The 25,771-nt window shown below is 38.5% G+C and overlaps 2 protein-coding genes across 3 annotated transcripts in view; one reads left to right on the plus strand and one right to left on the minus strand.

The window, feature by feature from the left end:
• Window positions 1-5,276, plus strand: part of LOC103043612 (prolyl endopeptidase) — a 27,809-nt gene extending 22,533 nt beyond the window's left edge. The window contains exons 12-15 of the mRNA XM_022676127.2: window positions 303-397; window positions 2,369-2,500; window positions 3,402-3,558; window positions 4,622-5,276. Coding sequence (XP_022531848.1) covers window positions 303-397; window positions 2,369-2,500; window positions 3,402-3,558; window positions 4,622-4,916 — 679 coding nt within the window. The 3' untranslated portion in view covers window positions 4,917-5,276. The remainder of the gene's footprint in view (window positions 1-302; window positions 398-2,368; window positions 2,501-3,401; window positions 3,559-4,621) is intronic.
• Window positions 5,277-13,955: 8,679 nt separating this feature from the next.
• LOC103043304 (ephrin type-A receptor 7) overlaps window positions 13,956-25,771 on the minus strand; it is a 194,765-nt gene continuing 182,949 nt past the window's right edge. For both annotated transcript variants that reach the window (XM_022676106.2, XM_022676117.2), the window contains exons 12-17: window positions 25,447-25,508; window positions 23,403-23,606; window positions 22,290-22,442; window positions 19,506-19,696; window positions 19,186-19,353; window positions 13,956-18,244 (exon numbers count right to left, since the gene is read on the minus strand). In XM_022676106.2, coding sequence (XP_022531827.2) covers window positions 18,130-18,244; window positions 19,186-19,353; window positions 19,506-19,696; window positions 22,290-22,442; window positions 23,403-23,606; window positions 25,447-25,508 — 893 coding nt within the window. In that variant the 3' untranslated portion in view covers window positions 13,956-18,129. The remainder of the gene's footprint in view (window positions 18,245-19,185; window positions 19,354-19,505; window positions 19,697-22,289; window positions 22,443-23,402; window positions 23,607-25,446; window positions 25,509-25,771) is intronic.

Below are 25,771 nucleotides of genomic sequence, written 5' to 3' on the forward strand. Positions count from 1 at the left end.
GGGGGGAGGGGGGGGTGTACAGTGTGTGTTTATGGAAAATGTGTTTTGATATATGTTTTTCACAAAAAATGAGCCAATGCCAATGAGTTTGAATTAGAAAAAATATTTTTTAGTATCATTTGATGAAAAATGAAAACGGGTCCCACAGACCTGAACACCACACAAGGGTTAAATGCAATTTTTTTTGATGTACTAGTATATATAAAATTATATATATATATGTATATTTTCCTGCAGTGTAATCATTGTGTGTGTGTGTGTTCACCCTATGTGTGTGTGTGTGTGTGTGTGTGTGTGTGTAGTACAGCGAACCTGCTCTTCGTCAGGCACCTGGGGGGCATCCTGGCTGTGGCCAACATCAGAGGAGGAGGGGAGTACGGGCAGACCTGGCACAAAGGTACATCCGCTCACCACTTCAATCACATCTCTCTGCTCTTTGATTGGACCTTAACGCTCTGGCTCTGGCTCGACTCGATCACATTGTGTGCTTTAGTTAACAGCCACACACTCAAAACAAGATTAGTGATGAGACAGAAGAGTGATGAGCCTGAAACCGCAGATACCTGCACCTGCAGCTGCACACGCTCCACAGCTTCCAGAGAGGAGAAGATCTGCTGCTTCTGCAGAAATCATCAGATACAATTATACTGTCCTGCTGATTGATCATCACCCTGAAGAGAGATAAACACACACAAAGCCTTTAATGATGCCCTCACACCAAACAGCTTCTGATGCTTCCAGTGATTTTACTGTTTACAGCTGAATTTCCAGCGTTGGAACTAAATCATATATACAGTATTTATCGTTTGATGTCAGGTGGGCAGGTGATCAGTGTTTTACCGTATTTTTCAGACTATAAGGCGCACTTAAAATCCTTTATTTTTCTCAAAAATCGACAGTGTGCCTTATAATCCAGTGCGCTGCATGTATTAATGAATTCTGGCTATGCTTACTGATATTAAACTGTTTTTTTATGTGGTACACGGTGCTCTGTTGTGTATTTACATTTTAATAGTTTCGCTAGAACCGTCACGCTGCCCACTTTATTTTCTTTTGTAATACTAGTCTATTGTTGTGTTAAGTTTTATCTCTTGAAATTCGTTAGATTATATTTTTGTTAGTATTTTAGGTTTAATTTAGTTGGTTATTTTCCAATTTTTATTTATCAAGATAATCAGACATTAAAATTGGAATATATATATTTTTAAATGCCCCAAATGAATAAAACATACATTCTTTTAATTAGTAAATACAATGGGCAATACTCAGGATAGCAACACTAGGTTACATACAGCTCAGGGGAAAAATAATGAAGAGAGCACTTCAGTTTCTAAATCATTTTCTCTGATTTTGCTATTTATAGGTTTATGTTTGAATAAAATGAACATTTCTAAATAAAAAAACAAATTAGAAATTTGGTCATTTAGAGCATTTATTTGCAAAATAGTTAATATTCATAAAGTTTTAAGAGATCAGAAATCAATATTTGTTTGGCATCATGTTCTCCTCCACCAGTCTTACACACTGCTTTTGGATAACTTTATGCTGCTTTACTCCTGGTGCTAAAATTTAAGCAGTTCAGTTTGGTGGTTTGATGGTTTGTGATCATCATCTTCCTCTTGATTATATTCCAGAGGATTTTAATTTGATAAAATCAAAGAAACTCATCAAACTCATAAGTGGTCTCATTTTTTTCCAGAGCTGTATAAACAATCGAAGTGTGTCACAGAACACACTTAAACAGCAGGGCAGTATATTTTTCGTTTTACTGCTGGTGTGAGTGCGCCCCCTGCTGGTCCAGGCCCAAGTGTTTATTTCCTAAGAAAATCACTACCGACATGATAAATTGTAAATGTATTATTAACAATGCAATTGTAAATCTCGTCCTTTGGCAGCTCAGCCTTATTGTATCTTTTATTTTATCATTTAATAACTGATGTCCATGAGTTAAAGGAGAAATCTGGTGTGGAATGGAAAATCCCACCTGTGGGGGAATAACGTTGCCCATCCAAAAAAATACAAATAGCTATTTTTACACCATTAACAAGCTCAAAATAGCCTCACACTTTATTGGTAGAATTCTGAGAGCCCTGATATTTAAAATCTGACACTGAGAACTTAGAAAGAGCACAGATTTATTTAAAAAGAGAGCCTTTATATAAGGCACACTGATGATTTTCTGGAAAATTAAAAGATTTTAAGTGCGCCTTATAGTGTGTAAAATATGGTAATGGAAAAAGAAAACCCTTCTTAAACTTCAGTGGCAGCAATAAAACAGCGGATTTTTGCCTGTTAGCAACGAGACAAAGCTTAACGAGTGTGTGTGTGTGTGTGTGTGTGTGTGTGTGTGTGTGTGTGTGTGTTATAGCGGGAACCCTGGGAAAAAAGCAGAACTGCTTTGATGATTTCCAGTGTGCTGCAGAGTACCTGATAAAGGAGAATTACACCACCTCCACCCGCATCGCCATCAACGGAGCCTCCAACGGGGGGTTACTCGTGGGTAAGAGGGTCCGGACACTTCTTACAATCAGTTTGATGTTTTTTGGACTGTGGAAGGAAACCAGAGTCCTTGGAAGAACATGTAAACTCCACCCAGATAGGGACTTGAACCCAAGACCCCAGTGCTGGGAGGCGAATGGGCTAAACACTAGCATTATAAGAACATCAATATTCACCTAGACCTGAATGCTGATGAATAAAAAAACACTGTTTTAGTAAGAAAATGGAAGAAAAATATTACTATACACAGCCAAACATTCTATTTTACTTATTTAAAAATGTGAAAAATGCAAACCAATGAATTACTTGAATTACAAGGATTTAAGGAGATTTTATTGTCATTCGCATCATATGTGGTGCCTGAGGTGGAACGAAATTGTGATCTCATGATCCAGTTTACACCCAAAAGCTGTTATTAAAAAAAAAAAATAATAATAAAAAAAAAAAAAATATATATATATATATATATATATATATATATATATATATATATATATATATATATATATATATATGGGTAAGATAAATACCCCCCCAAAATATAAAAATAAATAGGGAGAGTAGACAGGTAGCAGCAACATGAAGTCCAGAGTGCAAGTTTTGCTATAGCAGCATGAATTACTTTATTTACTAAATTTTCTTAATTTTTTTTTAACAAAATATGACGTTTTCATACATACTTTTGCAGTATACTCATTATTTTTTACAATAATACAATTACTTTTTTTCAATTTACTGCTAAATGTACTGCTTTGTACACTGAATTTTATACCATTTCTGGTTTATGACTGGACCTGAAAAGCTTAAATGGCAAAAAATAAAGGAAAAATCTAACACACCTCTATCAAGCTCTAACTCTATTTTTAATTTCTGTATGTTTGTATGAATTCATCTCATTCCAGCCGCCTGTGTGAACCAGCGTCCGGATCTGTTCGGCTGTGCCGTGGCTGAGGTGGGGGTGATGGACATGCTGAAGTTCCACAAGTTCACCATCGGCCACGCCTGGACCACCGACTACGGCTGTGCTGACGACCCCGAGCAGTTTAAGTGGCTCATTAAGTACGAACAAACTTTCCTAACTATTTTCTATTCACTTGGAGAACCACGGCCCAACCAATGTTCTAGAGCAGTGATCACCAAACCCTGCTGCTTTCAGAAATTATTTAATGCATAAACAAGTTTACATTTGAGCTGAAGCTTCAAGAAAGTTCTGTGTTTTGTGATCTGTCTTCTACACATGCCAAAAATCTGTAGTAAAAAAAAATCGATACCAGGGTTTAAAATACTTTTGTAGAAGTTCCGGTAGTTTTGGGTTCTGATACATCAGCTCACAGACGCAGCCTTGTGCTGATTGGCATCACCCTAGGAGTGATGAGGGGAACGAGCGCCATCTACTGTACCCACCCAAAGAGAGCAAGGCCAAATTTTGTGCTCTCTCAGGGCTCCAGCAGCTGATAGCAAGCTGCATGACCGGGATTCAAACCAACGACCACTCAGCGCCCATATAAATATCTCATTTTAAACTAGGTCCTTAAGCAGCATGTGAAGATCTATCTATCTATCTATCTATCTATCTATCTATCTATCTATCTATCTATCTATCTATCTATCTATCTATCTATCTATCTATCTATCTATCTATCTATCTATCTATCTATCTATCTATCTATCTATCTATCTATCTATCTATCTATCTATCTATCTATCTATCTATCACCATCTCAGTTTATCAGGTTTAGATCAGGGGATTAATGAGATAGATAGAATAGATAGATGAAATTAATGTGAAGGATAAACACTTTTTAAAACACTGTTTACTAAATAATGCCATATGTGTTTTTGATAGTTTGTTGATAGTCTTGTCTTTAATATTATTCTACAATGTAGATAAATTAAATTAAATAAAGAATTAACGAAAGAAACATTGAATCAGAAAGTGTATTCCAACTTTTAATACTGCATATTTTTCATATATAACATTTTTCTGCAAAATAGAGTGTTTTATTGAATTATATACAGAGGTTATGGATGCTCAAATCTTGGCATAAAACCTGCATAAAATTATAAAGTCTTCCCACAATCCAAGATCCTTTTAAAATAATTACATTCTCCTGTCCTGCAGGTACTCTCCTCTCCATAACCTCCCCAAACCCGACAGCGAGGGTCCCCCGTACCCGGCCATGCTGCTGCTGACGGCGGATCACGACGACCGCGTGGTTCCCCTGCACACTCTGAAGTACACGGCCACCCTGCAGCACGGCGTGGGCCGCCGGCCCGACCAGAATCAGCCCCTGCTGGTCCGGGTGGACACCCGCAGCGGCCACGGCGCCGGCAAACCCACCGCCAAGGCCATCCTGGAGGACACCCACATCTTCTCCTTCATCGCCCAGACCCTCGGCCTCCGCTGGAGGGAGTGAGGGGTCAGCGGAGGGGGGGTGGGGGTCGGGAGATCTGAGAGGGTTTTGATAGGAATAATCTGGAATATTCTGGAATTAGAGATGATTAGAGATGGAAGTACGGGTATGTTCGACTCTTCGTTTATCAGTTTTTGTAGGAGTGAATAAGTTCTGATCCACATCACTGCCTTTAACGCACATAAATCTGCTCATAATTCATTTTTATAACGATTTGAATATGAATAACTGACCCCGGATCAGCAGTCGCTCTCTGAGAAGATTAATAAAGTGGTTTTGGGAAATCTCAATAAGAAAAATATAAAACTGTAACTCAAACTCTTTTACAACTAAACCAATAAACTTTACACTTTTACAAAGTAAGTATCAGATCGATTATTATTATTATTATTATTGTTATTATTATTATTATATTATAAACGGTTGTATCTGTGTAATATTTGTATGTATTTTTTATTGAGCTGTCCATCCATCCATCTACAAAACACCTGTTGCTCTCTCTTTTCTCTCTATCTTTCTACCTGTCTGTCTGTATCTGTTCAAATATCTGTCTTTCTTTTATTCTGTCTCTCTGTCTGCCTGTCCATCAGTCTGTCTATACAACTATTTTAAAATGCCAGACTCTCTATCTTTCTTTCTCTCTGTCTACCTGTCTGTACATCTGTCTGATGGTCTTTCTGTCTCTCTTTCGCTCTGTCAGTCTGTATGTCTCTGTCTGCTTGTATCTCGTTCTATCTGTCTGACTACCTGAATCTGTTCATTTTCTTTCTTTCTCTCTCTGTCTAACTCTGTACATCTGTTTGATGGTCTTTGGGTATTTGTCTTTCTCTTTCTCTGTCTGACTACCTGCATCTGTTATTTGTTTTTCTTGCTTTCTTTTTAAATGTTTGACTTTATCACTGTCTTTCTCTCTGTCTATACATATGTCTGACGGTCTTTATGTCTGTCTTTCTCTCCATCTACCTGTCTAATGGTCTTTGTCAGTTTGTTAGACTGTATCACTTCATCTCTATCTGTCTGTCTGACTACCTGCATGTCTGTACGTCTGTAAAATATTGGTTATATTCTGTCTGACTTTTGTTCTTTCTGTCTGTTTGTTTAAATGGTTGATTTTATCACTGTGTGTCTGTCCGTCTGTATCTCTCTTTTTCTGTATTTGTTTAAGGTCTGGCTTTCTCTCTGTCTGCCTGTCTGTGTGTCTATCTGCCTCTTTGTGTGTCTATCTTTCTAACTGCTTTTAGTTTAAGTCTATATATTTGTTAATCTATCTCTGTCTGTTTTTGTCTGTCTGTGTCCATCTCTGTAAAAATACTTCTCGAAATCTCTAGCTTTTAAATTGTATCTGTCTGTGTTTTTTTTTTTGCACTTGTTTATTTATCTATCTGTCTGTCAGTTCAAATTTACTACGCTTGTGTTTTATTGTAATGCTTCGGCTCACCAGTAAGGGGCAGCAGAGGACTGCTCTCGCCATCTTCTTCATGTTCCTCCTCCTCCATCATCATCATCATCATCAGCATCAGTCCTGGAGAAGTCCATCTCTCCACCCTCTGTGTGTGTGTGTGTGTGTTATCTCTGTGCTGTGCTCCGTCCTTCAACCCCTCCAGCTCTCAGTCTGTAATCCAGAGCATCAGCTCCGGCACATCAGGGTCAGCCGGGCATCTGCAGGCTGGTAGAGCGGCGCGGGCACTGAGCTGATTACAGACCCGGTAGATTGGGTTCCCTCAGAGGGGGATGCTGAGGTCCAGCTAAAGCTCTGAATTAGAGTCAGTGGAGCTGGCATGCAGAAGAGGAGGAGTTAAGAGGTTTGGCAAAAAAAAAAAAAAAACTGTGGTGATTGTGGTGGTGGTGAGGGTTAAGAGGATATCAGGGTTAAAGTTAGAGCAGGCAGGGTTTAGGATTGGAGCGGGCTCAGGGGGGGTTGCTGGTGATTTTTGGGATGCATCATGTTCTGAGGAGGTCTGATGGTATATATGATATATATATAAATATTGTACATTTCATTATGAATGTTATTAACCCTTTAAAACCCTACAGACGGATTTTACGTCCAAAATCTCACCTTGTGTTCTCAGCTTAATTACTCAGGAATCCCTTCACACATAAACATAATCCATATATGGTTAGAAAGGGCGGAGCTTACTTACTTAACTTTCTAAAAATAGTGATCCCACACATCCCAGTGCGGTAAAGCTAAATCAACAAGAAACCCATTGAGAGAAAAACACCTAAAAAAGTGAAAAATCTCCTTCCCCAACCAATATTATTTACCTTTAGTGCTTCAAACATATTTATATGATGTTCAAATCAAATAATATCAATAAATAAAGACTCAAGTGTCCACAGAAAAAAAAAAAAAACAGTGTGAAACTACCTGCTTTACTCAAACTAAAGCTAGGTATGGTGTGCGCACTACTTTATATAGTTTTTATTTTACTTGCACAGTTTTACTAAGTCGTTATTTTGCACTAAACTAAATTTTTATTTTTCTAGACTAAAAAAAAGTTTACATTTTTGTATATATTTTATTTTATTTGTGTGTCCTGATTTAAATACTGAAAGGCATAGGCTGCTCTGAGTGTCAGGTGGTTTTTAGTATCTACATGTATCCTAGAGGTGTGATTATTGATTATCAAGAAAAAAAATAACTCTGCCTGATGCTGTTTCTCCATGTATTTTATCAAAGTAATAATTAATAAGCCATGTAATTAACTATATATATATAATATTCTTATGCTTTGAACTCACATACACTCCAATCTAAACAATTTTAAAAGATATCTTGGGTGTGAATATATTTAAAATCTATACATTCAAAAATAAGTAAAAAAAACAGGCGCTTGGTAAAATTTTGAGCAAAACATGATCACTTCCAGAAAAATATAACAATTCTGCTTCCTTTTACATTTTAAATGATGATATTTTTGAGCGGCCGTATGTCTTCTGGAGTAAAAGAGATCAGGGCATGTGTCTGTCTGATATAATTACTGTGTTATAAGACCTGAAAAAGAGAGAGAACTGAAAACTAAAAACGGAGATAAAAAAAAAAACAGCCTAGAGTTCAAAGGGTTAAACCACCAAAACAATTGTCTACAGATGTTTTATTAATATGCAACGATCAACGGATTATAATGGTCATCCTTTTTTTAATCAGACCATATCAAATTAATACCAATACTGGTTATCAGAATGATTCAAAAGTGATGGGTATAGTTATTACTGGGTTTTATATGTTATTTTATTTTATTTTTCGTCTCTCTTTCCCACACACACACACACACACACACTGATGGTGTGGATCACCCAGGTGTGGTATAACAGAGAGACTGACAGGTAAAGACGAGTGTAGAGCTGCAGAGAAAGGGTCATTAGCTTCTTCTCCACTCATCACTGAAGTACCTGTCAGAACCTGTCATCCTTTATATCTTCTTCTCACCGCCAAAAAAAAAAAAAGACTTTATATCTACAGCTCTGGAAAAATTTAAGAGAGCACTTCAGTTTCTGAATCAGTTTCTCTGATTTTGCTATTTATAGGTTTATATTTGAGTAAAATGAACATTGTTGTTTTATTCTATAAACTACAGACAACATTTCTCCCAAATTACAAATAAAAATATTCTCATTTAGAGCATTTATTTGCAGAAAATGAGAAATGGCTGAAATAACAAAAAAAAAAAAGATGCAAAGCTTTCAGACCCCAAATAATAATAATGCAAATAAAACGAAGAAGTTTTCTATTCATAAAGTTTTAAAAGTTCAGAAATCAATATTTGGTGGAATAATCCTGGTTTTTAATTACAGTTTTTAATTACATGCATCTTGTCATGTTCTCCTCCACCAGTCTTACACACTGCTTTTGGATAACTTTATGCTGCTTTACTCCTGGTGCAAAAATTCAATCAGTTCAGTTTGGTGGTTTGATGGTTTGTGATCATCCATCTTCCTCTTGATTATATTCCAGAGATTTTCAATTCAGTAAAATCAAAGAAACTCATCATTTTTTAAGAGCTCTCTTATTTTTTTATGCACAAAAACGTGTTCTTGTTTGAACATGTGTGGAGGCGTTGCTGCACTGAGCTGTTTGTCTCTGTGACATTTAGGGAATCCCATTTCTTCACTCGTGAAGGAGAGAGAGAGAGAGAGAGAGAGAGAGAGTGTGAAGGAGAGAGTGCAGCAAAGAGGAGTGGAGGACGGTTAAGAAGGGAAAAAAGAGGCAGTTAATACTTTAGTGGCTCCCAACAGCGCAGGAATTGAGAGGAGGACCTCTGTAAGTGTGTGTGTAAGAGTGTGTGTGTGAGTGTGTGTGTGTGTGTGTGTGAGAGAGAGAGAGTGTGTGTACACTGCAGATTAAAGAGCCTTTCCAAAAGAAGTGTCCACCTCTAAGCCAGTGTGAAGGGGAAAGTTTCCTCACACAAAAGTTTGATCCGGGCAGCGAGCGTGCCAGCGCTCTAAATGGGATTTGGGAGATTAATCCAGACCGCGAGAGTGTGTGTGAAAACAAACAGAGCAGAGTGGGAGGAGCTTGGCCCCTGGAGGTGCACAGAAGCGCTATTGAAGGAGTTCATCACTCACCAAGGAGGATGGAGATGTCAGAGCTGCTGTGTGTGTTTGTGTGTGTGTGTGTGTGTGTGTGTGTGTAAAAAAGAACAGGACAGGCCATCTTTTGGAGGATAAAACATTTAGAAAATGTTATCTTGTCATGTAACAGCATCTTAAACCCAGGTCTCAGCATCCTGTTCCTCCTAAATGAATCCAAATCTGCTCACTATTTAGACTAAAGTATTGGGGCAGCTGCTCATTCACTGTTTATTATAGAATAGAAAGACTTTTATCTAGATTACAGAACATTGCTGTGATGATTTAATCAAATTTATCATCAAGTGTTATAGTGAGGCCATAATAACCACCTTGGATACCACAACAACCACCTTGCAACTACATAGCACCACTTATTTACAGGGTTCTGCAAATTTAATGCTTTTAAAGACCTTTTTAAGACCTCAATAAATATAATTTTAGACAAAAATGTAGTGATCATTTTTCATCATTTTTTTGTATATATTTTTATAGTATTTTTAGTTAGTATGTTAGCTAGCTCGCAGCTAATGTAAGCTAGCACTCCGCTAACCTTAGTTCTCTTCCCAGAAACGTTAGCTAACCAGGGTTCTTGCTCTACTTTAGAAGTAAAATTTAATGCTTTTAAGACCTTTTTAAGATCTCAATAAACATAATTTAAGGCTCAAAAAAATGTTGTAACGTCTTAAGAAGAAAATTATTTATTGTATTGAAAATGAAAACTTAATGTTTCCTATTTGTTATAATTTTCATTTTTCAATGTTGTTCCATTGTGATGAAGAATATTTTAGCATGTTAGCTAGCTCACTACTAATGTTAGCTAGCTCACTACTAATGTTAGCTAGCTCAATGCTAATGTTAGCTAGCTCACTACTAATGTTAGCTAGCTCAATGCTAATGTTAGCTAGCTCACTACTAATGTTAGCTAGCTCAATGCTAATGTTAGCTAGCTCACTACTAATGTTAGCTAGCTCAATGCTAATGTTAGCTAGCTCACTACTAATGTTAGCTAGCTCACTACTAATGTTAGCTAGCTCAATGCTTATGTTAGCTAGCTCACTACTAATGTTAACTAGCTCAATGCTTATGTTAGCTAGCTCACTACTAATGTTAGCTAGCTCAATGCTTATGTTAGCTAGCTCTACGCTAAACTTAGTTCTCTCCCCAGTAACGTTAGCTAGCTCGCTGCTAATGTTAGCTAGCTCTACGCTAACCTTAGATCTCTCCCCAGTTATTTTAGCTAGCTCGCTGCTGATGTTAGCCAGCTCTACGCTAACCTTAGCTCCCTTCCCAGTAACTCGGCACTAATGTTAGTATATGCTTTCCCACTGTTACTAAACGCACCATTTGAAAATGTAATACCTACAGCAATAAAACAATTTAAGACCTTAATTATAACAATTTTATTTTAAGACTTTTTAAGGACCTGCGGGACCCCGCTAACTCGACGCTAATGCTAGTATGTGCTTTGCCACCAGAATTAAACGCATCTTCTGAAAGTTAGAGGGTGCGTCTTTCTTTGGGGCGGATGGGCCGTGAGTTCGACAGCCCTGACCTTGGTATTAACTGCCTCTGTTTTATTCTTTAACCATCCTCCTCCTGTTTACTACACTCTCTCTTTCACACACTCTCACCAGGGAAGAAACAGGATTCCCTAAATGTCGCTGAGAGAAACAGCTCAGTGCAGCAGAGTCTCCTCACACCTTCAGAACAAAAGCATTACTGTGTTCCTCAGCTCAGATTAACACACACGCTCTGACCCAGACAAGGAGCCGCCTTTCCACTACAATAACAGCTCAACACGAACGCAGTAATAAGTACTTTTATAGCCTCTGAAACAGCGACAGCATCTCACGCGCCGCAGTTATGAGAAACTGTTTACCTGAGAACTGAGAGTGTGAAGCTGGAGGAGGGGAGAAACATAAAACTCATTAATTCAAAGCTCAACTCTCCACTTCAATAAAGCTTCAGTAATAAAAATGAATTTCAGCAGCTCTGCTCAAATATTACAGAATCGCACGCGCGCACGCACGCGGCTTCACCAGGAGTCAGACGGATAATCACGCAACCCGGATTATTGCATTTTAACAAAGATGGAGAACATTTAAACCAGATTATGACACTCACTATTACTTCTGCACCCACAATAATAGTGATTAAACTCTACTGGGATATATTAGATTATATTTCCTGCGTCACTTCCATGAACTACTTCATTTGAAGTAGGATATATATTTAATATTTTAAACATTTATATACTGTAGCAGCAAGAACCGTAGAGATGGAGCAGGTTAGCGTAATGCTAACAGTTAAGTAAAAGGATTGGCAGGGTTGATGGCACAATGCTAACAGACAGCAGACAGATTTAGCTGGATTGGAGCTTGATTGAAGCCGGTTAGCCAAAAGAGATGTAGAGATGTTTTGATCCGCACCCAAGAGCGATTAGTCTTTTTACACCTGCTCAATCGAATTAAGTGTACATTAAGCGTACAAACGATCAAGGGTCCAAATAGTGCTGGTGTGAAAACGCCCTAAAAACCTAAGTAGGCAAATCATCAATAGTCAATTTTAAGACTTCGACCTCACTGTAATTTATATTTCTATTAACCCTTTCATGCATAGAGGTCACTACAGTGTACAGCTGTTTAAAATTGTTTTTTCTTTAAATATGCTTGCAATTTTGTGCACTGCTGCATATAGTCCACTGTAGTGGAAGCTATTGCATCATCCTATACAAAAAAATCCCATTGGTTGGTCATTGTAATGGGAAAAAGAAGTCAATGAAATCAAGATGGCCGGCAGACAGGGAAAACCACCAAACACATTGGCTATTTTTGTTTCTACCTTTTATAAAATTATATCACTGCAGGTAAAAAAATATATAATTACATCAAGTAACATCTAAGGTGACATATTATGTAAAGATTTTCGAAATTTTGATTTTATATTTGAGGGAATTGTAGATTAATCATCTGTCCACTTAATTGTACATCATGCATCATTAGCTATTTTTCAACTTTAATGCAATGTCAATTACTTCCAGTGTTGTTTTTAAAATAATTCATATTGTTTAATGTTTTGGCTGTAAATCAACTTCTTTAATTGAGGAATGTCTGCCAGTACAGACAGTTGCAAGCAGAGAAGTAGGGTCAAGCAGTGATAGTGAAGGTGAGTCTGGAAATGTTACTGAGGGAGTTGAGGCTGAGGAACGGAGATGAAGGAGATGAGGCTGTTGAAACTAAGGGCACCCCAATATCCAGTATGCCCCTGGAAACCACTGGCCCCAGCTCAAGAAAGTATAAAATGCCAGCACACGAAGAACCAAGTACATCTGCATGCAGTGTCTTGTAGCTTTGTGCCCTGTATGCTTTGGCAACCATCATAGAAAATAGTCTCAGAAATTAGCAACAAGCATGATTTGACAGGAAATATGACACATGCTATAAAATACTATAAGAGAATATGCTCACTTAACAGTTCAGAGACTTGACAAGAATACAGTATGATAATACCAGTCACAATCAAGATTCTATAAGGTTCTACGGTTCAGAGACATTTTCTTGTGTCACAATATCCTCCTCAGTTCCACTATTCCAACAGAATACCATATTACAACTGTATAACTGAATTACATTTGTGTTTTTTTTACAACAAAAAATGCATGAAGTACACTTGAATGGACAGATAAATATTTCTTTATCGAATAAAGATAGAATATATATTTTTTTCAAACCATGTTTTACATCCCTAAGGATGTATAAAAACACTTAGAAAAAAAATCCTGACTGAGTTTATTATAATTCATGCATGAGAGGGTTAATTTTCAGCTTCTCCTCTGTGGTTAAAAGGTATCTGTTTGTATGGTGCTCGTACATGTGTGATTTCACAACCTACCACTTCCCCGATTTGCTGAACGCAGAGCGGCAACCGTAAAGTTGAGCTTTGCTGAACTTTTTCACTGGACGGCTCCCTCCATTGAAATGAATAGGATGCGTTAAGGCTTAAGTTCTAGTGGATATGTACTGTAAATGGCTGGGATGGAACAGGCTAGCCACAAAGCTAACAGCCAGGCTCAACAAGTTTGGCTTTAAAAGACACAGCAGCCAAATAGCACAAGGGACCTTCAGAGATTTGCGGAGTCCGTGATCAAAACTGCACGATATTAGACAGGTGGTTTTAATCTTAAGGCATTTAGCTGATAAAGATTATAAACTAGAAGTAAGTGAACAGATTGTAAATAGCAAAAAGCAATTTTTATATCATGTCAGCTTTATTAGTACCTCTAATCTTCATGAATCTCAGTAGAATCATACAGTAACTCTTGTAGTATTCTTGTATTCCTCTGATTCCCCTTGATGTTCTTCAAAAAGTGAAGCAAAACAATAAACTGGTGAATTGAGGACACATTTACATGCAAAACAGCGTGAATTAAAAGAATCAGTCCCAAAAGAAGAGGCTCAGACCCAGCAGTGCTTGTCTTGTCTTTTTTAATAACACATTTCAATATTTTAACAGCCATCTTTTTTTTTTCTAACAAGTAAAAATCATCAAAAAATCTAACCAAGAAAAAAAGAAAAGTTTTTTTTTTAACTTCAGTTTATTCCAAATAACCAAGGCTCTTCGCTACTCTCCTAATTCAAACGATGAAACTTCTGAACACAGTGAGAAGATATATTCAACGCATTGTTTCTCAAACAAATTATAAAAATAGATTGCATTTTCAAGTACATATTTACAGTATCAAACAGAGATCTGATGATATAATAAATGCACAGAGAGGATACAGTATCATTCACTAGGGGGAAGAGTAAACGGCCGTCAGACAGTGCAATACTGTTCCTGTATGTATAAGAGAGAGTGTGTGTGTGTGTGTGTGTGTGTGTGTGTGTGTGAGAGAGAGAGAGAGTCTACAGGGTGTAAATGTAAATGTTTGAAAAGCAAGAGGGAAATGTTCGTACTGTACTCACCATTTACCACATTCCATCTTTTACTGCAGTAAAACTAACAAAGACATCGATATGCAGAAACCGTCGCAAAATAAATAAATTAATTAATAAATAAATAACACTTCTTCCCATAGTTCATCATAAGTAACATAATCCTGATGCGAATCTGATTTGAACTCAACTGTTCACACAAGTTGCACTTTCAAAGCAAATTAATTGTAGTATTTTTTATTTGAATCTTATTAAAAAAATGAAAAAAAAAAATCAACATTTCATCTACCTTTATGTGCTGCGACTTTAAATGACCTTTTAATCTGGTTCTGAATTCAGCTGTTACAACTGTTTACACGTTGCCATTTCAAGTACATTTCTATTTATTTGAATTTCAATTCAAATAATCCATTCATACACATATTTGCTGTTGCGCATTTGTAGTAGTCTCCTAAAGCGAATCAACTGCATACACATTTTAGTTTTGAGATTTTTGAGGAGTTCACATTCCAAACTGGATCTAAATTCAGATCAGATGCTTATATATTGATACATGTTGTCATTTCAAATTAAATTTTGATCCAAAAACATCTGAATCTTAATTCTATTTGACTGTGCACACTTGATCACACGCGGTGGTTTTGAACTACCTGAATTCAAATAAACTAATAAACTCACACAATTACGTCCTACAAAGACACATTTTAGGTCTGGGATTTTTGAGACGTTCACATTTCAAACTGGATTTCAAACTGGATCTGAATTCAGATCAGCTGTTTATACATATTCCATATGTTGCCATTTTTAAAGTTAATTCTGATCTGAAAGCAAATTCAAATAAACCATTTATTAACACATATATGAATCTGATCTGAATCTTCTATTCTTCTTCTATTTGACTGTGCACACTTGATCACATGCTGTTTTCTTTTTAAACTACATTTGAATCTGAATTCAAATAAACCAATGATACACATTTGCAGTGATGCATATTTTTGTAAGTATTTTTGATTCTTTAATTCAATCCAAACTATTCTCAAACACAATTAACTTATTTACCTAGACAGTGAATTAAGATGTTGTGAATTGACTGTTCACACTGTCAGGAAAGAATCAGCTGATGCAAAACTGTTTTTTTTTTCTTATTTTTTTCAATTTCTCTTAAATACTCATTAAATTATGCGTAATCTGAATCTCAGAACACTTAAACTCCTCCTCCTCAGCCACCCTACTGTACACGGCGAAAAGTAACACTTCAAAAATTCAATAATACTAGAACATTCAGCACACCTCTTCCTGAAGAACAACTGTGGTGCAAAATACCAACATCAAGCCACGCTTTTGTCCGAATCTTCCGGGCAATACTTTCATATTCCATACGCTACAGTACATAATTCCGTCTGTAGGCAAGCGACTGACCACTCACAGACCACCCATACACACCTGCTGAAAGCGCTGTAAAAAAATATATACTCCACAGCCATGATCAAAAGTTACGATCCAATGGAACGGCAACGTATCAGGATCAATTTTTTTTTTTAATACTGCTCTATCGTCTTTTTCCTCACACTGCATCCATAGAACTGCTCACAGCCAGGTCCGTTCAAAAAGAGGGTCGGCAAGCGTCCGGAAAACGGAAGTAAATAGGCTGATAAATATGATACACGCTATTGAGAGAGCCTCAAACTTTACAGTGCAACAAGCATCTTCTGCAGTGAAGACGCAGCAGTAGTAATAGTAATAATAAATATAATACTAATAATATAAATGAAACCTTCATTTCTGTCTGAAGTGAACATATTTAGGGTTCGTCTTTCAAAGCAGTGAAAAGTGAAGAAGAAGAAGAAAAAAAGAAAGAAATAGAAAGAGAATAGTTTTCTGAAAAGTGAGTGAAAGTGACAATGATAATAAGACACAACTGAAGTACACAGGGACGCGGGTTTGGGGGTCGTACAGGTAATAAATAAAAAGTCTGGATTTACAGTGTCTTATTTCCTTTGATCTCTCAGATCAGTAGAAGTTCTTTTTGTTATTCCTGAAGGTTTTGATGTTCTCTCCTGCTTGTAAGAGCAGATTTATTTATTTATCTTCAACTTGGCAACATGCTCCTCCTCAGTCCACTATAAAGGAAGTGTTGTGGGCAGTAGCTCGTACTGCTAATTGCTGAATTGCTAACTGCTAATTCACAAGCCTTTGTTATAGGACTGTTGGCATTTGGAGCGTCTGTCTTTTGGCTGTGTTCTAATCCACTAATCCACTGTGCCCAGGTCTGTGGAGGCATGAATGGAACCAGTGAACCATTATTTCCAGGAGTGGTTAAGCCCATGTTGTTGACACGGCCATTGAAGTTCAGGAAGTGTACAGGTTTAAAGAAAACAGGGCCAAAAATAAAATTGTACATTTTTGACACTGTTTTGGCTGAATTCGAGTCCATTATAGCTTCAAAGTTCTTGAAAAAAAAGTTTCCCAGATCTAGGGAGGCATACAGGACAGTGCTGTAGGGTAAATGGCCCAAAATGGTATGGATCACACCACTGGACCATAATTTCCATGAATCAGAAGGTAAGTGGATAGCATTTAGTTCATATTTCAAGAGCCACTTCCAAGAAATGGACCAAAACCATTTTTTCCAAAATAAATCCATTCCTTCCCAAGACTAGCCCACAATGTTCAGACTTCTGAGACTGGTGGAACCATTGGAACTGTTGGAACATCCGTTAACGCCCAGGAAGTGTTCAGGTTAAAGGAAAAATAAGTACTGCTAATTATTGGAGGGTCTTCTGGCTTTGTTCGAGTCCTTTACAGCTTTAAAGTTCTTGGCCCTGAAGACTAATCCACTGTGCCCATGTCTAAGGAGGATTCCAGGACAGTTCTGTAGGGTAAATGTTCTAAAACTGTATGGACTCAACCATTATTTCCAAGATTGGGAAGGTAGATGGACAATGTTTAAACCCAAGTTTTAGAAAATAGTCCAAGAAATGGACCAAAACCATCCATCCCTTCCACTGGAGTCTCTATGTTGTCCCAAGAGTATCTCACCTTGTTCAGACTGCTGGAACAATTGGATCTGTTGGAAGAACACTTGATGTTCAGGAAGCTTTCCGGTTTTGAGGGAAAACAGGGCCGAAATAGGAAAAACTTCTAGTTCCTAGCTGCTAATTCACAAGCTTTTGTTATGGGCTGTTGTCATTTGATCGTCTTTTTGCTGTTTTTGCGTCCATTACAGCTTTAAAGTGTTTCAAAATACTTGTATCCAGGTCCGATCAGGCATCCAGTACAGTGCAGTAGTAAAAAATGGCCCAAAACAGCACAAACTGAACCATGGAACCAGTATTTCCAAGAATGGGAGTCCAAGAAATGGACCAAAATCATTCCTTCCACAGGAGTGTCCACGACATCCAGTGAATAGCCCACATGGTTCAGACTGATGGTACTGTTGGAACGCCCCTTTAACATCAGGGAAACGTTCAGGTTTGAGGGAAAAAAGAGCCGAAATACAGAAAAAATGTGAACAGTGGTACTCTTAGTTGGTACTCATGGTCACATGATCCTCCACCCCTCAATCTTCCTACCGGTGGGCATCCTATACTGGGTCACTATGGGAACAGAGGTCCATTCGTCTCTCTCCCCGTCCTCGCTGAGAGCACTCCAGTTCGTTTGGAGAGTGTGTGTGCTGGTATGTGTTGGTGTGTGTGTGTGTGTGTGTGTTAGACCTGCACTCCACGGCCGTGCATCTGGATGACTTGTGCTCTGAGAGTCTGAATGGCTGACAGCATCTGCTTCTGATGCTCCAGAGAAGTGATGCCTAGACTTAGAACGTCCCTGTAGATGCAAACACACACACACACACACACACACACACACACAGATGATTGGCTATATGCACTTCACATGTTCACATAAATTCATATTCTATTATTTATTCAGAGTATATACTGCATATATACTAGTGCATCTCAAAAAGTTACTTTATTTCAGTAATTCAGTTCAAATTGTGTTTGAAGCTTATATATTATATAGATGTATTACACACAGAGTGATCTATTTTAAGTGTTTATATATTTTATTGTTGATGATTTTGGCTTACAGACAATGAAAACCCAAAAATCAGTGTCTTAGAAAATTTTAATATGATTTTAAGACCAATTGGTACTTTTGGCAGTGTGCCAAGTCCTGCTGGAAAATGAAATCCGCGTCTCCATAAAAGTTGTCAGCAGCAGAGGGAAGCATGAAGTGCTGTAAGATTTTGCGGGAAAACAAAACTGCACTGACTTTAGACTTGATAATAAAACACAGTGGATCAACACCAGCAGATGACAGACATGTCTCTACATCAAACCATCACTGATTGGTGGAAACTTCACTCTAAACCTTAAGCAGTTTGGACTGTGTGTCTCTCCACTCTTCCTCCAGACTCTGCTCCCTTGATTTACAAATGAAATGTAAAATTTACTGATGATCAGTGATGGTTTGGAGAGACATGTCATCTGCTGGTGTTGATCCACTGTGTTATATAAAATCGTTTAACAGTTTTTTGGTTTACTAAATAATTCTGTATATTTTTCCTCATAGTTTGGATGACTTAAGTATTGGAACTGTACATATTTTAAAATGGACTGTACACCATTTAGACAGCACACACACACACACACACACACACACACACACACACACACACACACACACACACACACACACACACACACACACACACACACACACACACACACACACACACACACAAACACACACACAGCACTTACTGTACAGTCATGCGGGCGACGGACTCCAGGTAGCAGTAGCCGGCTGCTGTGAAGTTGTCTTTATAGCGACCCATATCCACCGCCTCCAGCCACTCACCCACCGAGCTGAACGAGGGGAAAGAGGGGAGAGTCCTCTCAGCCAGAGAGATAGACGAGGAGGCCAGCGTCCTGAAAAAGACAAAGAGAGAGATGGAGGGATGAGGGTCAGAGTGGTGAGCACCATACTACATTTTGTCGATGTCCAATGAAAAACAAGTATCTCCAAAACAGCAACTTTAAAGGAAAGATAAAAAAACCTTCTAAACGAGGTGTAGCAGTACCTGCGTGCGAGTGTGGAGGAGCCGATGTTATCTGGGCTGCGGATGGTTTTGCTGAGGGCGCTGTGGATCTGGGTGAAGCTGGGTCTCTCCGTCCTCTCCTTCTGCCAGCAGTCCAGCATCAGCTGGTGAAGGGATGGAGGGCAGTTGAGGGGGGCCGGCAACCGGAAACCATCTTCTATAGCTTTGATTACCTACAACACACAGAGGGACATGGGTCAGGATCTGGTCTCAGAGTCGCTTATCTGAGCATTTCACTTTCCATTATCGTTAAGAGTCAGGTGTGCTCTGATTTCAGCAGATTGCTATTTTAACGGTGCAGTGCTTCTGCAGTTTGTTCACCTGTCATTTATGTGAACAGCAAAGTTATTTAATTTGTATTCTGTTTATTGTTGATGTATAACTTGTGTTTGTGCACTGCTGGGTGTCTGTGTGTGTGTGTGTGTGTGTGGGTAACGAGCATGGGTGATGTGCCTGCGTTTCCAAGATAGAAATGTACATCTGACTGGTGACTATTGTCAGGGTTTTAATCAGTCAGTGGAGCACCTGTGTTTAGCAATACACCAGAAATGTATCTGAACACACCACAAGACGTAAAAAACAGACTGTTGGTGGGGTGTAAGATAGCAATGAGCACTGTAATGCACCTTAGACAGAGTATAATACATGGCCCAAGGTGCTAAAGTTTTCAGATTAATTGCATTTATTAATGTATTAAAGCTGACTGCACTACTGTATGCATGACTTTTGCCTTTGTTTCAGAAGCTCCACCATAATCTCTGCACTGGGCTCCATTTCAGCCAGTATTGTTCCAACTCACAAATCCAGAATCCCTCAGACACGATCATTAAACCCAGTCATTAAAGCCCATCATTAAACACAGTGCAAAACGCTGAATACCATCATCATATCAACACTGTTCACACCCTGAAAAGCTTCAATTACAGCCAGTAAAGAGCTGAGAAACCAGCATGCCGTTTAACCTTCAGGTGTGATGGCGGCTGAGCAAAAGTAATTATTCTCTTTTCAAACACTCCAGTGGTCCCAGGGCGGGCGTCGCGCTGACCTCCGACCCCCCATCCGAGCCGCCCCTCGCCACAAACACAGAGCAAGGCTGCCGCAACAATGAAGCCATTTCACCTCTATTTAGAAAGAGCGGGATCCCATTGTGTTTTCAAAATCATAATCATAGCTTAGCTGCCGCGGTTTAATTCCTGACCACAGAACGATTCCTAATGTGATTCTTTATCTCCCTTCTCAAATATCTCTTTATTCCTCTTCCTCCTCTCTTTCTCACATTCTCTCTCTCTCTTTCTCTTTCTGTACGGATAAAGCGTCTCATGAAAGAAAGAGTCTGTCTGATCACATCCCCTCCACTAATCTACTCCCATACTCTTATCATTCACAGCTCAGTGCTCAGCGTATCTCTCTCTCTCCTCATCTCGCTCCCTCGCTCATCACCTTATAAGCCTATTAACGAGAACACGGGAGAAAACATGCGTTTCTGTCACGCCCGTACTAAGTACTTTACGTATTAGCGGCTTGCTAATTTTGCTAACCTAACACACTTCTTTTAGGTGTTTTCAATTTTTTTTCTAACATTACTATTATTTTTCTTCTATGTCTTAATCGTATGGGATTAGTTTTATATTGGGGAGGTGGGGTAATGTAATTATATAATATACCCTTGCCCCATAGAGATTCCAGAGCGTTCAATATATATCGAGTCCTAAAATGACCTCAGGTTATATATTATATTAATCCGCAAATTAAAACAAAGCAAAACATTCCATTAAATACTGTGTAAAAATTTGCTTTTCTAAAGTATGCAAAGGTATATAGTTTCATCATTAACGCATAGCTGATCATTTTTAGCATTAGTGTCTTATAAGATTGGTTGTCACCACATGTTTTAGAAGTCCGTGGCAATGCATAAATCGAGTAGCTGCTCCCATCTCAGTCATTTATTCCAGGATTTTGTCTCCTGTGTGATTATACAGTGACAGAGAGGAACCCTGAGTGTTGTCCCATATAGCTTGTTTTAACACGGTAAACATCAAGACTACAGTACAAAATACTCGCCTCTTAACGGCAAAGAGCTGGCACTGTGGTTAGCGGCTAATGCTAATGCTGCTGCACCCAGCCTTAGTGCCTTTACTGCTCCTTACAACCTGACTGGTAGAATTCATACATAAGGAGCACCGGATTCTTTTAAGGAAATAGGAAATTAGAAACTTTTAATGTTTTCCAGGTAGTTTTTGAGCTGTTTGATCCATGTTTGATCATTTTTACTCGCTGTGATTTACTCAGTTCTTTCTGCTGTGTATATTAGCGAATCTGTTTTGCTCTGAAGTGAATTGCTGTTGGTTAGCCGGAGTTTGGGAGACGTTTGCATCCAGAACAAACGTGCAGCTCTGATTGGTCACGCCGCTGAGGGCACTTAAAAGTGCACACTCTCTTTGAGGGCCCTTTAAAGAGTCTCCTTCAGGATTAGAACCAGTACAGAACTTTTGAACTGTGTTTGTGTGTGTCTGAGGAAGAGGAGGACAGTAAGAGAGAGTGAAAGCAGAGGATGAAAGCGGTGGATTTAGATGAATGAAGCGCGGGAGGTGGGCAGTAATGGCACAACAGAGAGAGAGAGGAGGAATACAGAACTAGCAGCAACAGAAGGAAAGAACAAAAGAGGAGGCTGAAAGAGAAAACACATGAAAGTGGGGAAGGAAGAGAGAGAGAGAGAGAGAGAGAGAGAGAGAGAGTGTGAGGAGCGCTGAGATGAAATGTGCTTACGTCTTGGTTGCCCATATCCCAGTACGGCCGCTCTCCAAATGACATCACCTCCCACATGACGATGCCAAAGCTCCAGACATCTGAGGCTGAACTGTAGCGGTGGTACTGAATCGCCTCCGGAGCCGTCCATAACACCACACTCTTACCACCGTGCTGAGAGAGAGAGAGAGAGAGAGAGAGAGAGAGAGAGAGAAAGAGAGAGAGATAAACAGGTGTTTGAGCTTGTTTTGTGTCTTTCTATTTCTTTCTCAAACGACATCAAGGGGGCGCTAAAGTACAAAGCAACACTTTTGGTCACACATTTATATCCCTCCCCCTCCCTCCCCTTCCTGCTTATCTTCTGACAAATTTACCTAAATCAACAGCATTTATTTGTTTTTATCAGTTAATGAACATTGTGGCTGCCACCTACATCATTTTTCTTCACATTTCTTCATTTCATCATATTTTATTTATTGCAATTTACCTAAAATGATACTAAAAAGATTCTTTTTAAAATCTGCCTGCTAGATGGTTGCTATGGTGAAGGTGTGGTTATCTCCAATCACACCCTTCACTTGGAGATAACCACACCTTCAATGGTATGGATGAGTGATTTCTATTGCTGTTATGTTGCTAGAGGGTTTCTATTGTTTCTCTGGTGATTTTTATAGTGGTGTTATGAAAAAAAAATAGGGGTTGCCATGATGATGCTAGATGGATGATAAGCCATAGGTATGCCATCCTAGGTGGTTGCTATGGTGTCACCAAATGAATGTGGGTGGGATAGGTACTATAGGCATGGGCATTAGGCATTTTACACGGTTGCCATGGCTGTTGCTGTTGTACCTCATCATATGGTTAGTTGTGTGTTACAGGTGTATTTTTTATCATTGGTACATTTGAATGGTGCCCGAACTTTTGCACTGCCTTCATTATAACAGGGGAAAAAACACACACGTATCTGTTGCTACATATAAAAATGCTTTACAATGGTTAACCATAATAATATATTTATTGATAATATAGTTTCAGCCTGCTGATAATAGCTGTTCTACCTTGTGTTAAGAACTCAATGTGCCACATTAGATTCAGTAGAGCTTAAAGCAGTTCCATGACAGTCCGGTTACTCACCAGTGTGGTGTAGACGGCCTCGATCTTGTCGTCCTGCAGCGGCCGGAAGCCGGACACTTTGCAGACCAGGCTGCTGTTCACCAGCACTTTGTGCGCAGCGAGACGCCGGTGGACAAAACCCATCTCCGTCAGGTACTTCATCCCAGAGGCCACTCCGCTCAGCAGGTCCACCAGCTGCAGCACACTCAGCTGACCTTCATGTTTCTGTATGCACACACACACACACACACACATATATATACAGAGTTTAAAGTCTGACCTTTATTTTTACTTATGAGAAAAGGCCAAAAAATTCTAAACAGCTCCCAGAAAACAACAGCATAATGAGAACACACTGAACATCCTGACAAGAGCAGAACAGAGGATTCTCCAGAGAGAGAGAGAGAGAGAGAGAGAGAGAGAGGAAGCAGGGGAGTAGAGAATGAGAGAACAAGCAGAAGACAGATACAGAGAGAGTGAATGAGTTAGAGGAAAAAAAAAGAGAGTGTGTGTGTGAGAGAAAGTGTGAGAGAGAAATAAAGAGAGGGAGAGAGACAAAGAGAAAGTGTGTGTGAGAGTAAGAGAGATAGATAGAGAGGAGAGACAAGTAAAAGAAAGAAAGAGAGGAAGAGGAGAATGAAAGAGATGGACAGAAGAGGCTAAATAAAGAGTAAGTCTTGTAAACGTAAAAGGAACAGAGCATTAAATATAAATGAAATAAACAAAAAAGGCGGAAGACAGAGCGGAAAGAAGAGAAGGCGGAAGAGTGTTTTGGCGACAGGAAAAGAGAATTAAAGCCCTGTAACTGTACATGAATTACCAAAAGATCTTCAGAATGGGCAGAAGACCTAATTAAATGTCTTTCAGAGCATGCACCATCTAAACCCTGATTACATGACCCTCTCCATCATCACTACTAAACTTTTATAGGCTCTAGACCTCTTACGCTTCTAATATGGACTTCTAATATAAGTGGTGTTTTTAAATCATTATGTTCAATAAAACCTCTCTAAAGTTCTACTCATAGCATCATGTATAATTCTCAACATATCATATATAAAAACCTGGTTTAATGAATCAGTGCTTAATCATGTTAAGACCTTTTTCTGGGCCTATAGTTTATTTCATCACCTTTAAACCACACACGTCACATGTTAGCATTATTGAATCATTAGTAGTGGAAACCCTAATATATTTTTTAAAATATTCAATCATTTACAACATATAACAATTAATTTATCCCATAATTAAATTATTATTATAAGTGTCTTATGAAACTGCTTATCATCACATTGTTTTCGACGTTCATGGTAGTGCATAAATCGAGTAGCCACTCCCATCTCAGTCATTTAGGTTCTGGTATCTTGTGTGATTCGGTCATATATTTTACACTAGTTATAGTGGACTGAACATCATTTGTAGGTACATCATTATCATACAATCATTATTGGAGATACTGAATCATTTATATAATGTACCACATAATATATTGTAGATACCAAAATACTGTATAGTAGATACTAAATCATGTATAGTAATTAATGCTATTTATGAAAAACTATTTAAGAAAGAAAAGAACTGAATAATTTAAAGTGGATCTACTGGTAGATACCTAATAATCTTTTGAATATACTGATTTATTTATTTCATACATTACTATAGAAGATACTAATATAGAATGATTTATTGGAGATACAGCTTCATGTACAGTAGATAATTTAATAATTTATTATTAATACCTAATCTTTCTTAGTAGACACTGAATAAATAATGGCAAATACTATACAATTTATTGTAGGAAGCAAATCTTTTATACTGAATCTTTTATAGACAGTGATTTATCTAAAATGGGGAGCATTTCATGTGTTTATTGTTAATACCAGCATTATTAATCCTTCAGCTACATCTTACTGTACACTGACTTGTTTTTTTGGTGCCCAAGATCGAGTCAAAAATGTATTAAATCATGATAACATGAAGATATCAGATATCAGTTTGCACAGCAGTTACACAGTAGTGTAAATAGTATAAAAGGAAAGAACCTCATTAGTATGCAGATACTAACCCGCAGGAAGGAATCCAGTGAACCATTGGTCATAGACTCCACCACGATCATCATAGTGCTACCTGCAGGAAGACAAACAGAGAGGGCAGGTGTCAAATGGAGTGTGTATGAGAGCATGTGTGTGTGTGTGTGTGTGTGTGTGTGTGTGGTAATGAAGGCCCCTGGCTGGCTGGTGAATCACTACTCCTCCGTTCATCAGCTCCAAGCTCAACCTCTCATACTGAGAGCAAACACCAAGAGACTTGTTCAGCTACCGCCAGTGACTCACACACCTGACTCGCCTCACACACTGCCTCTACACCCGCCACCCACCACCCGCCGCCTG

This window comes from Astyanax mexicanus, chromosome 19 (assembly GCF_023375975.1).
Source record: "Astyanax mexicanus isolate ESR-SI-001 chromosome 19, AstMex3_surface, whole genome shotgun sequence".
Taxonomy (NCBI): Eukaryota; Metazoa; Chordata; class Actinopteri; order Characiformes; family Acestrorhamphidae; genus Astyanax; species Astyanax mexicanus.